The 16,289-nt window shown below is 44.6% G+C and overlaps 2 protein-coding genes across 2 annotated transcripts in view; both read left to right on the top strand.

The window, feature by feature from the left end:
* Positions 1-229: 229 nt before the first annotated feature.
* On the top strand, positions 230-6,759 carry alg5 (ALG5 dolichyl-phosphate beta-glucosyltransferase). Its single transcript, XM_061701989.1, has 10 exons — positions 230-535; positions 1,384-1,552; positions 2,008-2,054; positions 2,164-2,232; positions 2,898-2,990; positions 3,064-3,177; positions 4,239-4,298; positions 4,381-4,532; positions 4,871-4,956; positions 5,374-6,759. The coding sequence occupies exons 1-10, from the start codon at positions 473-475 to the stop codon at positions 5,487-5,489; spliced, it is 969 nt and encodes a 322-aa protein (XP_061557973.1). The 5' UTR covers positions 230-472; the 3' UTR covers positions 5,490-6,759.
* Positions 6,760-10,423: 3,664 nt separating this feature from the next.
* The window catches only part of LOC133416381 (FRAS1-related extracellular matrix protein 2-like), a 30,404-nt gene continuing 24,538 nt past the window's right edge, over positions 10,424-16,289 (top strand). Inside the window, exon 1 of the mRNA XM_061703232.1 lies at positions 10,424-15,407. Coding sequence (XP_061559216.1) covers positions 10,424-15,407 — 4,984 coding nt within the window. The remainder of the gene's footprint in view (positions 15,408-16,289) is intronic.

Genomic DNA, 16,289 nt, shown 5'->3' on the forward strand with positions numbered 1-16,289 from the left:
CAAAGCCGGGAGGAGGACTCTAAGGACAGTTAGGCATCCCTGCTACTTAATGTAATCGCAAATAATTCACTTAATTCACTTACATGTTAAACTAGTTTATGTAAAGTCACTTTTTACATGAAGCCAGCTTTGATATGCTTGTCATGGATCCTCCTGACCTTCAGGTGGCAGTGTAGGCTTCACTGCGCATGTCGGGGTTTGTCATAACCAATGACGTGTCAAGCCGGAACTATTACTTCCGTTTTGTCACTGTGTTCACTTGTGATTGGAAGTGAGCAGAGAGGAATGAACTACTCACACACTTGAGCAAATATGCACTTCTTTTAGTCCGAGCTTGTTGAGTTGACAAACCTTTCGGTGGTCAATGTCCTCGAAACTCAAAGAAGTACAATTACAAGAACGCCAACTAGCTCCGCGGCTAGCTTGCCGTGAGAGCTAACAGCGAGTCCGTCCAGGACACCTGTCCAAAAAAATGGATTGTATTTGTGAAATACTTGCAGCTTTGGTGGTGTTGGCGATTGTAGCTGTAATTGTGGTAAGTGGACACGTTATGGTGTTAATGTAGGGATGGAGAAATTCAGGCTTTCTGAAGCAATGAATAAATTAGAGACAATTGTATGGAAGTAGATATGTGTCACCAGATTCTGAATTCGAATTACTAACACTGATTTTTTTTTTTTTTTAAATAAACAATCCTAATATTCAAAGTTACTTTTCATCTTCAAAAATTCAACATATTCAGCTGATTTTACCAACACCGAATCTTTTTTTTTTAATCATCAAAATATTAAATGCACCCTATTCAACTTAGTATTATTATTACATCGTTATTATTTTGGGAGTTTGAAATGCGCTCCTCTATTTACATGCTAGTTCCTCCCACCACAAATTCCATCGAAGAGCGATGCTCATACAGCTTTCACAGATGTATAATGCTAACGCAGGCCAACAACCCATGGGCTGGAACCATCAACCGTTCTCTCAGCTTGAGAGCTAGTGCGCGAGGTGTCAAACTCAAGGCCCGAGGGCGACATCCAGCCCTGCCTGTGAAAGAAAATCATGTACATCAACTACACATGTCTTGCTAAAATACTAAAATTGAAATGTGTCTTCTCTTTTAATAACGTTGAGATATTGCAAGCACTGTTGGTTACCAGTCCACATTTTTTAATACATTGAATAATAGTTGAACAATTATTATTTTACTGGCATCTAACTTCAAACCTAGTTATCCATCAAGTTGTTGGGAATATGTAATAAATTTCATTTATAGGGGTTCGCAGTCATAACTAAAATGTGGCCCACTATAAAAATTAGTTTGAATCCCCTGTGTAAACTGCGTTTTATTAAGTATGAACCTGACAACTATCTTGGTATCCTCAGTTTGTGATGGCGGCGTACGTCACGGCCAGCGAGGCGAACCTGACGCGGGACGACAAGGAGAAACGCTTCCTTACCACGACCGGGACCACGGAGCTGTTCCCCAGTCTGCACGACCCCCCCTCAGTAGAACTCTCGGTGGTGGTCCCGGCCTACAACGAAGAGCTGCGTCGTGAGTGACAACAGCCACCAACCCCTTTTAAAAAATAAGGCTACGAGCCTTCGCTTGTTTTATTTATTTATTTTTTTCTTTAAAAAAAAAAAAAAAAAAAAAAACAACCTTCAAAGATCTTAGGAGGCATTATTGATGCAATCAATACTAGATTGAGTTGACGAAACACGTGTATAGAGGCAGAAATTAATCTGCAAGCATTTTCCTCGTGTTGGATGATGTGGCATTTTAACGATTGATTTGAACAAAACAAGCCTACTAAAATGTGTCACTTTCACTATGTGCGCTCGTTATTGTCTCAAAAAAAAAAAAAAAAGCTTAAAGAATGACCAAGCGACGGCTCGCAACTGTAAAAACTCGTTAGGGGCACTCGTAAATCAAGGCACCACTGTATCTGTCAATCAGGTAAATGTAAATGTGTGCTCGTAGATGACACCAATTGTTTGTGGTTTCAGTTCCCGTGATGCTGGATGAAGCCATGGAATATTTGCAGAACAGGCAGGTCTGTACGACGCTTAGCATACTATAAGAAAAAATAACCGTTTTATGTTGCTGCAAGCTGTTCTTAAGTGTCAGCAGAGGGCAGCATTAAACAGTTTTCGTACTCACAGAAACGACATGCGTCTTTCACCTACGAGGTCATTGTGGTGGACGATGGCAGCAAAGACAAAACCACAGAGGTAAGCGCCTCAATTATTGACCATGTCTTGTAGTATTATTATTATTTTTGAGCAACTTTATGGGTACCATTTTTTTGTTTAATGAAATTATTTCACGATGGGTTGCTCTTCAAAGGAAGGTCAATTTACATTTGGGTAAGAATTCACACGTATAATGATGGGGACGTTTTTGCAACTTCTTTCTCTGTACTGTTTTTGATATGTAAACCAGATTTATTTTATTTTTTTTTAATGTTGAGTCAGAATGTTCTCTTTGAGTTGTGGTGAGAATTCATTCATACATGAATGATTTCATAAAATATAATTGTTAAATGACAATGACAAACATTTGTCTAATTAAGGACTAATTGTCTAAATATATTGGTAACCTAACCCTTAACTTAATCTAAATTTTTTTAGGAGTTCTCGGTATGTTTCCTTTTAAAATTTTAGTGTAATGTAACACGATGATGATGCCATAAAATGTGATTTAAAAAAAAAAAAAAAGATACGGTATGTCCAATCATGGACGTTTATATTCGCAACTTTGTGTGTACTGTTTTTGATAGATGAACTTGAAATTTTTCATGTCAGGTGGGATTCTCTCTTTTCAATTTTGGTGAAGATTCACACATTAATGTCATAAAATGTGATGCAACGGAATTCACTTTGTGCTCAACCACCAGGTGGTGTTGCGGTACACCAAGAAGTACGGTGCAGAGAAAGTGCGGGTTCTGACGCTGGTCAAGAACCGGGGAAAAGGAGGCGCCGTGCGCATGGTGAGAGACGTTAGCATCCTGCTAGCAGAAGAAGCTCGCTATCGTGCTAACATTTGCGTGTGCCGCCGTAAAGGGAACCCTGAGCTCCAGGGGGCGCCTCATTCTCATGGCGGACGCAGACGGAGCCACAAAGTTTGGCGATGTCGAAAAGGTGGAAGGGGGCCTTAAAGATCTCAATCCCAAACCGGTAAGAATTAAGTTTTTATTTGTATATTAATAAAAATAGTAATCCACAAAGGATAAAAACACAGCAAGTTTAATATCCATTTATCACACTCTGCTTGAAATCACTCGGTATTGGGGGGGGGGGCCGGTCCTGTCTCATGCAAATGAAGACTACTGCTTTTGTTACCATGACGACTGGGGCGGAGCTAGGGCATCGTGACGTGGCAAGGGCTACTCGTTGTTGCCAACTTTTCCGACGCATCTAGCAGTTATTTTTCACCCCAAAAAGCGACTAGCCACAAATTAGAATTTTAAAAGGAAGGAAGGAATGATGGATGGCAGGAGGGAAGTTTGCAAGGTAAGAAAGACAGGAAGGGAGGGAGGAAGAAGAGAGGATGGACGGTAGGAAGAATGGAAGGAAGGAATGATAAAGGTATGCAAGGCAGTTAGGGAGGGAGTATGGGAGGGAGGGAGGAAGGAAGGAAGGAACAAATGAAAACTGGGAGGGAGGTAGGAAACAAAGGGTGTGAAAAAGGAAGGAAGAATTAAAGAAGGCACAAAGGAAATATGGAATCTTCTGAAAGACAGAAGATAAGGAGGGGAGGGATGGAGGAAGGAATGATGGAAGTATGGAGAGTAGAGAGGGAGAGAGAGAAGTGAGGAAGAAAGAAACAAAGGGTGGAAGAAAGGTAAAGAGTGAGGAAGATAAGATGAAGGGAGATAGGAATGATGTTTGGAATCTCCTGAATGGAGGAACGATGGATGGAAGGTAAGAATGAAGGTGAGGCTATTGAAGGAAGGAAGGATGAATTAAAGTAGGTGAGGAGGATGTAAGGGAGGGAGGGTTGATGAATGAAAGAAGGAAGCTAAGAATGGGGGAAGAAGAAGGAAGGATAGATGAATATATGAGGAAAAAAAGGGAGAATGGAAGGTAATAAGGAGGGGGAGGGAGGAAGAAAGAAAAAGGAAAGAGAAGAAGGAAGGAAGGACTGAATGAAGGAAGTGTATATCTTTGTCCCACCCTATATTTGTGTACACGTTGTTTAAAAAAAAGTCCCTTTTCTCAATGTTTCCCGTTTCCAGGGCAACATGGCCATCTCGTGCGGTTCCAGAGCTCACCTGGAGCAGGAGGCGCTCGCTCAGGTAACCCGACCGGATCCGCTCGCAAACTAACCCCAACGGCGCCACCTGTCTTTTAACGATGGCCATTGCGTTTCCGCCTCAGCGTTCCCTGTTCCGCAACGTCCTCATGCGCGGCTTCCACTTCCTGGTCTGGTTCTTGTGCGTGCGCGGCGTCCGCGACACGCAGTGCGGCTTCAAGGTTTTCACACGCGAGGCGGCGCTGCGCACCTTCTCTTCGCTGCACGTGGAACGATGGTGAGCAGAAACTATGAGCTGTGAATTCAAATGTCTTGCATGGAAGTTAAATACAAATTGTACCTAAATCAATGAAAAACAAACTGTTGTAATGGATGAAATGCTAATGTGTTTTACATAAAAGTTCAATACAACTGAACTGTACTGTACTTAATAAATGTACTGTACTGGATTAATAAAAAGCCGTGATGCAGAGTTTGAACATTTTATTCTGCGATTCTTCACTTACCAGTAGAGGGAGCCCACATACCACTAGTGGTAGCACAGCAGCCAATCGGAGCCAAACACTGTACTTTGTTAGGGTTAACAAAGCCGTCATTTTGACGTTTTCCTCGCAGGGCTTTCGACGTGGAGCTCTTATACATCGCGCAGCGCTTGAAGATCCCCATCGCGGAGGTGGCCGTCAACTGGACCGAGATAGAAGGTGACATTGTTGGCCACTATCCTGCCCCCACCTTCCGTGTGAAAGGTACCAACACGGAACACGGATGAGGTTGAAGTGTCGACATGAATTTTCTGGTTAACAATGTAACTGCAGAGATGGGATGAAGGCTGTGTGAAAGTGAAAAGCAAAAAGTCAATGAAAGGGTAAAGAAATGTGTGGAAGTTTCCAGGAAAAAAATCAACTGCTTCCGATGCAAAGGGTACGTGATCAGCGAGTCTCGGGTGCTAAGTGTCACACATTCCGCTTTTAAGCCGGCCAATTCACGTCGACTTCAACCTTCCTATTACCTAATTGGTAGCTTTCACAAAGAACAGCAAGGCCAGAAAAAAACTGTCTTCCTTCTTCTGTATGAAAGGGGTTTGGATTGAGAATTTAAGAGCATGTGCGCGTCCTCAGGCTCCAAGCTGGTTCCGTTCTGGAGTTGGCTCCAGATGGGCCGGGACCTGCTCTTCATCCGCCTGCGCTACCTGATGGGAGCCTGGAAACTGCAGCCTCCAATTAAGAGCGACTAACCAATCAGAGGAGAGACTGTTTTGACTTGTGACCCAATCAGAAGCCAGATTTTTCTTCTTCTTTTTTTACTTAAAGACAGTGTGCTTGTACCTGCCTGCTTTTCCACATGGAGGCGCCACTTATGATATTGCGGTGGCTGCCATTCGAAAGCCGTTAGAGCATTTATTCCTTATCCTCGATATCCATGTACTAGTATCCTCTTTGTCCTCATTAGTAAGACAGTTCAGCACACTTGTAGAATGGACTGTCTTACTAGTACTGGTTTTCCCATTACTACTACCACCCCTTTGGGCCTAATAGTACCCAATTAAACCTGACTTACAAACTGCCGTGTTGCACTAGTAACACTTCTCAGCCCAACTAGTAAGCATGTCACACACACTAGTAGCCTGTTGGACCCTACTATTAGCCCCAAAATGCCCAGTCGTAGTTTTGCCTCACTAGTAGCATCTAGTTGTCCCACTAGTATGGCAAAATACTAATAGTTACATCAGAAAGTTAACATCTAGCACTTCACTAGTCGTGCTCGTAGTCCGCAAATGTCAACGAGTGCAAAGTCATGCCTCGCTAGTAGCATGTAGTTGTCAAATTGTGCAGAAATATACAGTAGTGGAAAAAATTACTAGTAAGAGTCCTATATGTATGTCATGTACTAGTATGCACACTTTGTCCTCACTCTAGTAGAATGACTGTCGTCCTTGTAAAACCTTTCCACTACTAGTGCCTCTCTTTTGGTGTACCGGTACAACCTTAAGCTTGATATTTTTTCCACAAACTGCCATCCACTACTGTATGACATTTCTCAACTAACTACGTGTTACTTGTGAGGCAAAAGTGTGCGCTAGGTGGTAAAAGAATTTGATACTTTTCTGCTATATTCTATATTCAATACTAGTGCTAGTAGCATACAGTTGTCAACAAGTGCACAGTTTTGCCTCACGAGTAGCATGTAATTGTCCTACTAGTGCAGACAAAGCGTGCACTTCAACCTTCCCATTACCTAATGAGTACCTTTTACACAGATCAGTTGAAATCGTCGTTGTACATGGACCTCAAGTCACGTTTGCCTATATTGCCTTTCGGAGAAGTGGCAGTAAAACAGGCCAGAATCCAGATCTCAAGGATAGGGAATAAACGCTCGAGACGGATTCCCATATTGCGGTGGCTGCCATTTTGTGTGCCAAGTTATTTTGTTGGTGAGATGGGAATGGCTCAAAAAATATTTGGGGTTGGTTGAATGGAAGTAATAAAAAAACAAAGGAACACTTATTATTGAATATTGTTTGGTCACGTTAATGAACTAACATTTGAAGACGTGAGCACCGCCTTTCTTCTTTTATGGAAGCAGCAGGCAGGTGGATTTAGGAGAAGATGCACCCACGTTTTCAGGCAAAATTCTCACAGTAAAACCCTCACGGAGAGATTTGACCTACTTCCTTCCACTTTTCTCAGCTGATTCAGTCCATTCAAACATCCATATCTTCACAAAATTCAGGACATTTGGGCTTGTATTTTTCTCATTCCCAAAAATTGTCAGTTTTCCCACACTTGCATATTTTCCCATACAATAATACCCATTCATGTGAATGTGACCGTTAACAAAGACGTTCCACATCTTTCCACGTACATGTGCAGAATTATTCCTCACATTGCCCAAATTCCTGCATTGATTTCACTGCAAAATTCTCAAGAGATACTTTTCAATATAACCTCCCTTCCACGTTTCTTGATTGATTCAAACCATTGAAATTGTTCTACTGTGTCAGTACACACAACACCACTAGGTGGCAGTACTGACCGGCAAAAAAAACCTTCCTGTTATGTTTGTGAGGTGGATGCCTTCAAAGAAGGGTGAGTAGTTGTTACTTTATTTTACCTGGGTATTAACGTCTTTTTACACTTGAGTGACATTTGTGTGTGTGTTGCCAGCGATCACCAGCAGAGGGCCCCAGAGCATTAAGCAGAAAGTCAAAAACGCTCAGGTATTAACTTCCAGTACACATCTAATTATAGCCCATAAATTTCTCACTTTGATGACGATCATCCTCACTGGTATTTATTTGTTTGGTGTGCCTAATATATTGACACATCTTAAGAGACACTAGTATTTCTTTTTTCTTCAAAGTATTTTCTGATTTTTATTTTTTTCCATTGTAAAAGTGGGAGCAAAACACAACAGAAAAAAAATGTCCAACTTAAAATATTGAACTTCCTCTTGAGGTATTCTTAATCAGTGTAACTGTAAATTAGAATATAGATCATTTTTATCTTTAATTCATTCATCTTCCGTTCCGCTTATCGTCACGCGGGTCGCGGACGTGCTGGAGCGAGAGGCAGGGTACACCCAGAACTGTAATAACCTAAAAATGAAAACAAAATTTTAAAAAAAGTTAAGCATTTATCATACCCACTGACTTTTCCTTTTAATTTTTGTCATGGTAATAAGATATTTAAAGGTCCATGACAAAAAAAAAACCCAAAAAAAGCATTATCTTTTTTTAACATATGTCAAGCGATTGTGTACCTCATAAAAAAAAAAAAAAAAAAAACACACTTATCTTACAAGTCAAAACTTAAACCACAATTTAAAAACAACAGTTTGGGATAAATGTTAAACCCCTCTCCCAGTTCTGTTGTACATTCCCATGATTACAAACTAATAAGTGAGTTACTTAGACCTGACAGGAGCAGGTTCATTTGGTAAGAAAGGCGCAGGGGAACAAAGGAGCACTAATGTTGGTTTGTTGTGCGACTTTGTGTACACTCGAGCTCACTGTGCGCTTAATTACAGAGCTGGCGCGGTGGGAGAAAGGGTTTTGTTGGCGACGCTGTTGTCCATGGGAAGAAAAGCAGCAACACACGTGAGTCCACCGTGTGTGTCACTGTGTGTGTGCGTGTGGTTGGGTGAGCTTCCCGTCAGACTTGAATTGCTGGGTGTGCGTCTTGTGACACTATTACTTCTTGAGTTGCGTCAAAATGTGAAGGGTTAACACGCTTACGGTGCAACCACACTGGACATGTATTTATAAAGAATACATTTATTGCTAAATACTCTGTTAGTAGTATACAATCAATAGATCATAAATATTTGCAAAATTAAAAGTGAACAGCAGCAGAAATAGTCAGCAGCGTTGTTGGTTAAAAAAAACAACTTTTATCATAGTCTAAAGGTATTTAGTATACGAGTATATAATAATAGATGCTAAATATACAGAGGTGAGTGTGAAAGAAAGCAACAATTGTAAAGACTTAATATAACACTAAAGACTAAATATAAATAGCGGTGTATTTGTGGACTCAAATCAAAGTTTGTGGGAAACGCACACGAAAAGAGTGTTCCAGGTGAAAATGTGGCCTCTCAAATTTAGTCAAGGATAATGTTTACCTGCCTGCCTGCTTTGTTCCTCTTTCCTCACTGGCCCCTTGTCCCCATTTGACTTGACGCATCACGCATGTTTCTGGAATGTTGTGGGAAAACATCCAGTATGGTAAAGTATACGGCAGCTGGAAAAGGAGGAGAGGAGGAGGATGCTGTGAACTGACAAGGCACTAAAAGACCTCTCCTCACCCTTTCAGCATCATCTGTGCACCTCTTCCTCCAGGTTATTTTGATGTATGTGGAAAGATACTTTTTGGTGTGTCTTTCTTGAGCCCCACATTGTAACTCACCCTCCAGGCAGAGTAGATCGACTTGAGCATGAAAATAATTGGCAGAAGATGCGGTTGGTGGACGTTTCGAGGTCATCACATTTCTATTTTCGATTTTCTTCCCCCCTTAAGGTTCTACATTGTATTTATTTTTTTCATTATATATGAAATGTACTTTTTCAACTCTTAGCACTAGGTTTTTAATTTCATTCAACTCATAAGACGTACTTTGTGTGTCACTTTAAGATCCTAATTTTATTTTATTTTTCATGAAGAAATATGTGACTGTAGATTGCATTTTCTTTCTTTTATTGATTTATAACCATACATTCACTCAAATTTCAAGATTTTAATGTATTTTTTATCATTAAAAAAGAAATTAACCTTTTAACCTTAAGCTCTATAGATTTTATTTGATTAATAATTAAGATGTATTTTCCCCCTCTAAGACCTATGACTTAAATTTGTAGTGTATTTTGTTATTTACTTCAAAGAAACATACATTTTCATTCAGATCTCTAGATATCCTTATTTTTTTATTGTTTGTAAAGAAATTTACCTTTTCAATTTAAACACAATTCATAAGAAATAAGATCTTTGGAGTTCTTTTCTATGTTATTTTATTACTGACTAAAAATAATGTTTTTAATATGTACAGTATGTTTTCACTTGTAGCTGTAGTTAAATTTTTGGGAAATATTTATCTTTGAACTCAGGACTCTGGATTTTATTTTCCCATTTATTAATTAAAAACCCCAGTTTTGTCCTACCATAGATCATATTTTATCTCCTAATTATTAATTTAAAATGTACTTTTTAGCTTTAATCTCACCAACGTCACATCAATTGTAAAGATTGTCTTCAGTCTTTTGTCACAAAATTACTTTATTCATTCGCAACACTTACAATATTTCCCTAAATGTCCTCATTGAGTCATGATACAGTTATATAGGGCTGCACTATTGTACCGTATTTAATTTAATTACAAATTATAAGAGTAACATTTGCTTCTAGTAAGGGCTGGACCACAGCTCCTGTTTGTGAGTGACAGCCTTATTCGGCCAATGGGCTGACAGGGAGCCCTCCGCTTGCTCCGAGGGGGCGGGTGCGGCCGCATCCCCACACTCACCCCCCCCACTCCTGAGTGCCTCAAGTTAAAAGTGGTGCGCGCCACTCGCGCACTGACAGTTCCAGGACGTCAGCCGGCGTGGATGCACACCATCCGCACGCCTGGAGGTTTTTTCATTTTTTTTTTTATTGTGTAGTTTTTATATCCACTGCTGACATGTTGTGCGCGCTTCTCGTCCTCTGCCTCTCAGCGGCGCACATTCAGCTTTCCGCTCACTCCCAGCTTTATGCACACCCGCCTCTCTACGCGCTGCGCTCTGAGCTCTCCGAGGATGACATCCTGGTGGCCAACAACCGCATCCACGTGCCCCTGGGCCGGGTCGTGTTCGTCGACCCGGTCAACGACCTGGTGATTCAGGCGCAGTCGGGCGACCGCTGCAGCGTGACGGTTCTGGACAACGACCCGCTAGCGCAGCGCCTCGGTCGCCTCTCACCTAAGAAGTTTCCATGTGTCTTTGGCCCCAACGACGTCACATACACCCACTATGGCTCCAGAAGTCCGGCGCAGGATCGGGTGCGGCTCCAGCTGCGTTACGACTCGCACGCCGAGACAGTCGTCATCCCCTTTGTCATGGAGGTGGAGGTGGTCTTTACGCAGCTGGAGCTGCTCACCAAGAACATGCCGCTGACCGTCACCCACCTGAGGGGCACCAGCGATGCCATAGACCACAAGATCTTAAATTTTACCTACGACTGGGAGATGTATAAGTGTGGGGTGATGTCTTTGGCGGGCAGGAGCGCTTTGCCCCGCTACGGGCGGCTGCTGGACGGCGGAAAACTGTCCCAGACAATGGACTGTGACGAGTTGACGCAGGCGGACATCCGCTATAACCACACGTTCCAGGGGGTGTCACCCAACCGGGACCACATCCCCATGGTAGTGGAGCTCCGGGACCGAGAAGGCAACCTGGTGAAGCAGGAGCACTTCCACCTGATGGTCCGAATCCGTGTGGGCCAGGAGAACACGGCGCCCAGGCCCAGCTTCGTCGCTATGATGATGATGGAAGTGAGCCAGTTCGTCATGACTGCGTTCACGCCCGAAATGCTCGCCTCAGATGACGCCGAGTCGGACCCTGGCGAGCTGGTCTTCAATGTCACCTACCCACTGTCCTACGAGGAGGGCTACATTGTCAGCACCGACGACCAGAACCTGCCAATTACCTCCTTCTACCAGCGGGACCTGAAAGACCTCAAGATCACCTACAAGCCGCCCTCGCTGGACGCTGACACCGAGAGGATATTCCAGCTCGAATTTGAAGTAGTGGACCCGGAGGGGGCTGTGTCTGATCCCTTTGCCTTCATGATCGTGGTAAAGCCCATGAACTCGCTGGCACCGGTGGTGACCCAGAACGCCGGACAGCTCATATATGAGGGTCAGTCCCGTCCCCTGGTGACAGGCCACAACCTGGAGATCAGCGACGAGGACAACCTTGAGGCGGTGAGCATCACTGTGGTGGGGGGGTTGCGCCATGGGCTCCTGCTGGTGCTGGGGTCCCACGGCGACAGCTTCACGGCTGCCGACTTAGCTGCCGGCACAGTGGTGTACCAGCACGACGGCAGCGACACGCACAGCGACAACATCGTGTTCAAGATGACGGACGGTAAACACCATGTGGAGTTCCTCTTCCCTGTCACTGTGGTGCCCACTGATGACGAGCCTCCCATCGTCAACGCAAACACCGGCCTGGTGCTGTTCAAGTACCAGATGATGCCCGTGTCGCCCCTCGCGCTCAGTGCTGCCGACATCGACTCAGAAGATTCCACTGTTAAATTCACCATGGTCCCGCCGTTTTCCGCCATCGGCGTCATGCTGCTAAGGCAGTCTGACGCCCCAGAGGACCCTTCCTCTTGGAAATTCAACACAGAGGACGAGGTCTACGAGAAGGAGGTGTACGAGTGGCTGCAGAAGGACATCACAGATGGGAAGCTGTTCTACAAGCACATGGGGCCTCATAACATCGACACCATTATGGACCAATTTGTCTTCACTGTCCAGGATGACAATGACCCCCCAAATGAGTCAGATCAGGCTACATTTGTAATTCGGGTTTTGCCTATCGACAATGTCCCACCTGAGCTTCACCCCGGCACCGCCCTGCAGATGACAGTGGAGGAGAACAAGCTGACTCAGGTCAGTAAAGAAGTCCTGCGCTACACGGATTTGGACTCTGAAGACCGCGACCTTAAGTACACGTTATTGCAACCCCCGACGGATACAGACGAAAACCACCAGCTGGTCTTTGGTTCTTTGGTTCTGACGGACAACCCTGATGTCGAGGTGACCGAGTTCACTCAAGCTCAAGTGAACCACCGCAAGATCGCGTACAGCCCGCCTGACAAGGACCTGGGAATCACGACGCACGTGTTGCAGTTTCGGTACAGCGTTGAAGACACGGCAAGGAACAGCGTGGAGGGGGTGTTTACAATCTACCTCCAGCCGATCAACAACAAGCCACCACAGATCACTAACACTGGTTTCGCGGTGTTTGAGGGTGGCGTGCACATCCTCACCCTCGCCGAGCTCGACGCTGTAGATGCTGACACAGAGAGTCAAACCATTACCTTCAGGCTCAGTCAGCCGCCCAAACACGGAACCATCCAGGTGGCGTTTGCCAACTTGCCAGAAAAAGCCGTGTTCAGTCTGCAGGACCTCTCGGAAGGCAGGATTTCGTACAGCCACGGTGGCGAGGAAACGGCCAGCGACGAGTTTCAGCTGGACGTCAGCGACTGCGTTCACGTGGTGACCGTAACTGTCAAAGTCCACGTGAAGCTAATTGATGACGAGGCCCCGACTCTCAGCCTTCCCGCCGGCACCGTCGGCTCTCGCATGGATGTTCTGGAAAACGGCGCTGCGGAGATCACGGCCAATGTCATCCAAGGCCGTGACGATGACACGGATGATCTTCAGCTGACTTTCATACTGGAGGACCCGCCGACCATGGGGGAGATCTTGGTGAAAGGCCTACCCGCCAGCAGGTTCACACAGACGGAGGTGATTAACGGCGTGGTCGTCTACGCCCACACCGGCGGTGAGATTGGCCTCACTTCTCACCAGGATGGCTTCAACCTGACCCTCACGGACATGTCGGACGATTGGACGGTGGGCGGCAACCGAGTCCACGGGGTGCATGTGCGAGTCACTGTGCTCCCTGTGGACAGCGAGGCCCCTGAGGTCGGAGTCGGGTTGCAATTCAGTGTTCTGGAAGGGGACAAAAACTCCATCGGTCCTCAGCACTTGAATGTCGACGACATCGACACCCCAGTGGAAGACATCCTGTGCACGATCATCGTGCAACCAAACGCAGGCTACGTGCAGAACATTTCGCCCGCTCCCGGTTCGGAAAAGTCTAGGTCGGGCACAGCCGTCAGCGCCTTTACCGTTGGTGACGTCCGGGCGGGAAATATTTTCTATGTACAGAGCATCTACAAAGGTGTGGAGCCAGTGGAGGACCAGTTCACCTTCACGTGCTCGGACGGCATCAACTTCTCGGAAAAGCTCTTCTTTCCCATCGTAATTGTCCCCACCAATGATGAGCTGCCAGAAATCTTCTTGAGGGAGATCATGGTGATGGAGGGCATGAACGTGGTATTCGACACATCCGTGGTGAACGGCCATGATGCTGACGTGCCTGCCCAGGAGCTGATGTTTATCATCTCCAGGCCGCCCAAACATGGCGTCATCGTGAACCAGCTGCCCACTGGATCCATCTTAGTGAGCAACTTCACGCTGGAGGCGATCCGAGAGGCGTCGAGCATCGTCTACAAACACGATGACTCGGAAACGACGGAGGACAGCTTTGAACTCCTCCTGACCGACGGGAAGTTCTCGGTATGGAAGTCGGCAGCGGTGACTATCATCGCTGTTGATGACGAGACCCCCAGGATGCAAATCAATAATGGCTTGGATGTGGAAGTCGGCGAGACCAAAGATGTTGACGGCAAAGTCCTCAAAGCGACAGATTTGGATTCGGATGACAACTCGCTCGCATACATAATCCGTTTCGGGCCCAGTCAGGGTCTCCTCCAGAGGAGAACCCCTCTTGGCTCTACAGAGAACATTACACTGGGCTCGAACTTCACGCAAACAGAAGTGAATGCCAGGCATGTCTTTTATACCCACAATGGCCAGGAAGGCATCCGAGACTTGATCAAGTTTGATGTGACGGATGGGATCAACCTGCTGATCGACCGCTACTTCTACATCAGCGTGGGCGGCATCGATGTGGTCTTCCCTGATGTGGTCAGCAAGGGCGTGTCCCTCAAGGAAGGCGGCCGTGTTACACTGACCACTGACCTCCTCAGCACCACCGACCTCAACAGCCCAGATGAGAACCTAGTCTTCACCATCACCAGGGCGCCCGTGCGGGGCCACTTGGAGTACACGGACACCCCCGGGGTGTCTGTCGTGTCCTTCACACAGCTCCAACTAGCCGGAAGCAAGATCTATTACATCCACACTGCAGATGACGAGCTGAAGATGGACAGTTTCGAGTTTGAAGTCACAGATGGCTACAATCCAATCTTCAGAACCTTCCGGGTCTCCATCCTAGATGTGGACAACAAGAAACCCGTGGTTACCATTAACAGTCTTCGGGTGACCGAGGGGCACAGTAAGGTCATCACACCCTTTGAGCTCACCGCCGAGGACCAAGACACTGTAGAGAAGTTGCTCAAGTTCACTGTCACCCAGCTACCGGTCCATGGAAAGCTCCTGTTCAACAAATCCAAACCGGTCAGCATGTTCACCAAGCAGGACCTCAACAAAAACATCATCAGCTACGCGCATGACGGCACCGAATCCCTTGAGGACTCCTTCTCCTTCACCGTGACGGACGGCACCCACTCGGATTTTTACGTGTTCCCGGACACTGTCTTCGAGACGCGCCGCCCGCAGACCCTGAAGATCATCGTGGTACCCGTGGACAACAGCGTCCCCCAGATGGCGGTAAACAAGGGCGCTTCCACCCTGAAGACTCTACCCACAGGGCAGCTGGGGCACCTTGTTGGACCAAAGCACCTGAGGGCAGCAGATCGGGACAGTGGACCGGCAGCGCTGGTGTTCCGGGTCACCACACCGCCCAGGCATGGGTACCTGGTGAACATGGGCCGTGGGAACAACTCGGTGGACAGCTTCAGTCAAGGTAAGCTAAGAGATTGGTTTTATTGATTGAATTTAACTTTACTTCTCTTCATGTTTATTTCTTTTGACGCACATAAAAAAAATCTGTCAACTGAAAGTCGTTCAAACTGATTTTTGGATAAAAGGTTTTGGGGAGATAAAAATTGGGAATATAAGAACAGTGTTTTGTATTTTACATAAAAAAAATTATGCACTTACAAGAATAAATTATTTTTTTTAGTTCGCCATATTTGTCAACATCACATAATTTTACAAGAATAAAGTTGCTTTTTTTAAATGTCAATCTCTACCAAGAATAAAGATGACACGATTTTTTTCTAAAAAGTGTTTTTTTTTTATGTGTAATGGTACGAGAATAGTCATATTGTTTTTTAGATAAAAAGTCATACTTTCAAGAGAATAAACTCACTTTTTTAAATATAAAGTCAAGGATATGAAATACTTTTTTTTGAACTTTTTTTTTACGTTAAAAATCTGAATTTAGCTGATTGAAGTTGTAATTTCAATGAAATTATCATTTTTGAGGGGATACAAATGTGCTAATACAAGAAAACGTAGTTTTACAAGAATATTTTTTTCGATGAAATTTGTTAAAAATATTTTTAATAGAATGTATTTTTTTACAAGACAAAGTTTGAGAATATATTCAAATGTTTTTAGATAACACATCACACATCTTCGTCAAATGTTATTAAATCAAAACTTAATCTTATGACAAAAGTCATATTTCTAAAAAATAGTACTCCTCCCTAAAAATAATGATAATCAAAAGAAATTAGAATTTTGAATGAAGTTTTTCTTAAATAGTTGTATTTTTTAGATATACTCTAACAAAAATAATGGTAATAAAAATTCAACCTCCAGTTGCCTTTATTAACCATAA

Source organism: Phycodurus eques, chromosome 17 (genome assembly GCF_024500275.1).
Source record: "Phycodurus eques isolate BA_2022a chromosome 17, UOR_Pequ_1.1, whole genome shotgun sequence".
Lineage (NCBI taxonomy): Eukaryota > Metazoa > Chordata > Actinopteri > Syngnathiformes > Syngnathidae > Phycodurus > Phycodurus eques.

Coding starts and splice junctions, on each gene's coding strand:
- alg5 (XM_061701989.1), top strand. CDS start 473: ATGGATTGTATTTGTGAAATACTTGCAGCTTTGGTGGTGTTGGCGATT. Junction 3,178..4,238: donor AAGATCTCAATCCCAAACCG/GTAAGAATTAAG, acceptor TCCCGTTTCCAG/GGCAACATGGCCATCTCGTG. Junction 4,533..4,870: donor TCGCTGCACGTGGAACGATG/GTGAGCAGAAAC, acceptor TTTTCCTCGCAG/GGCTTTCGACGTGGAGCTCT.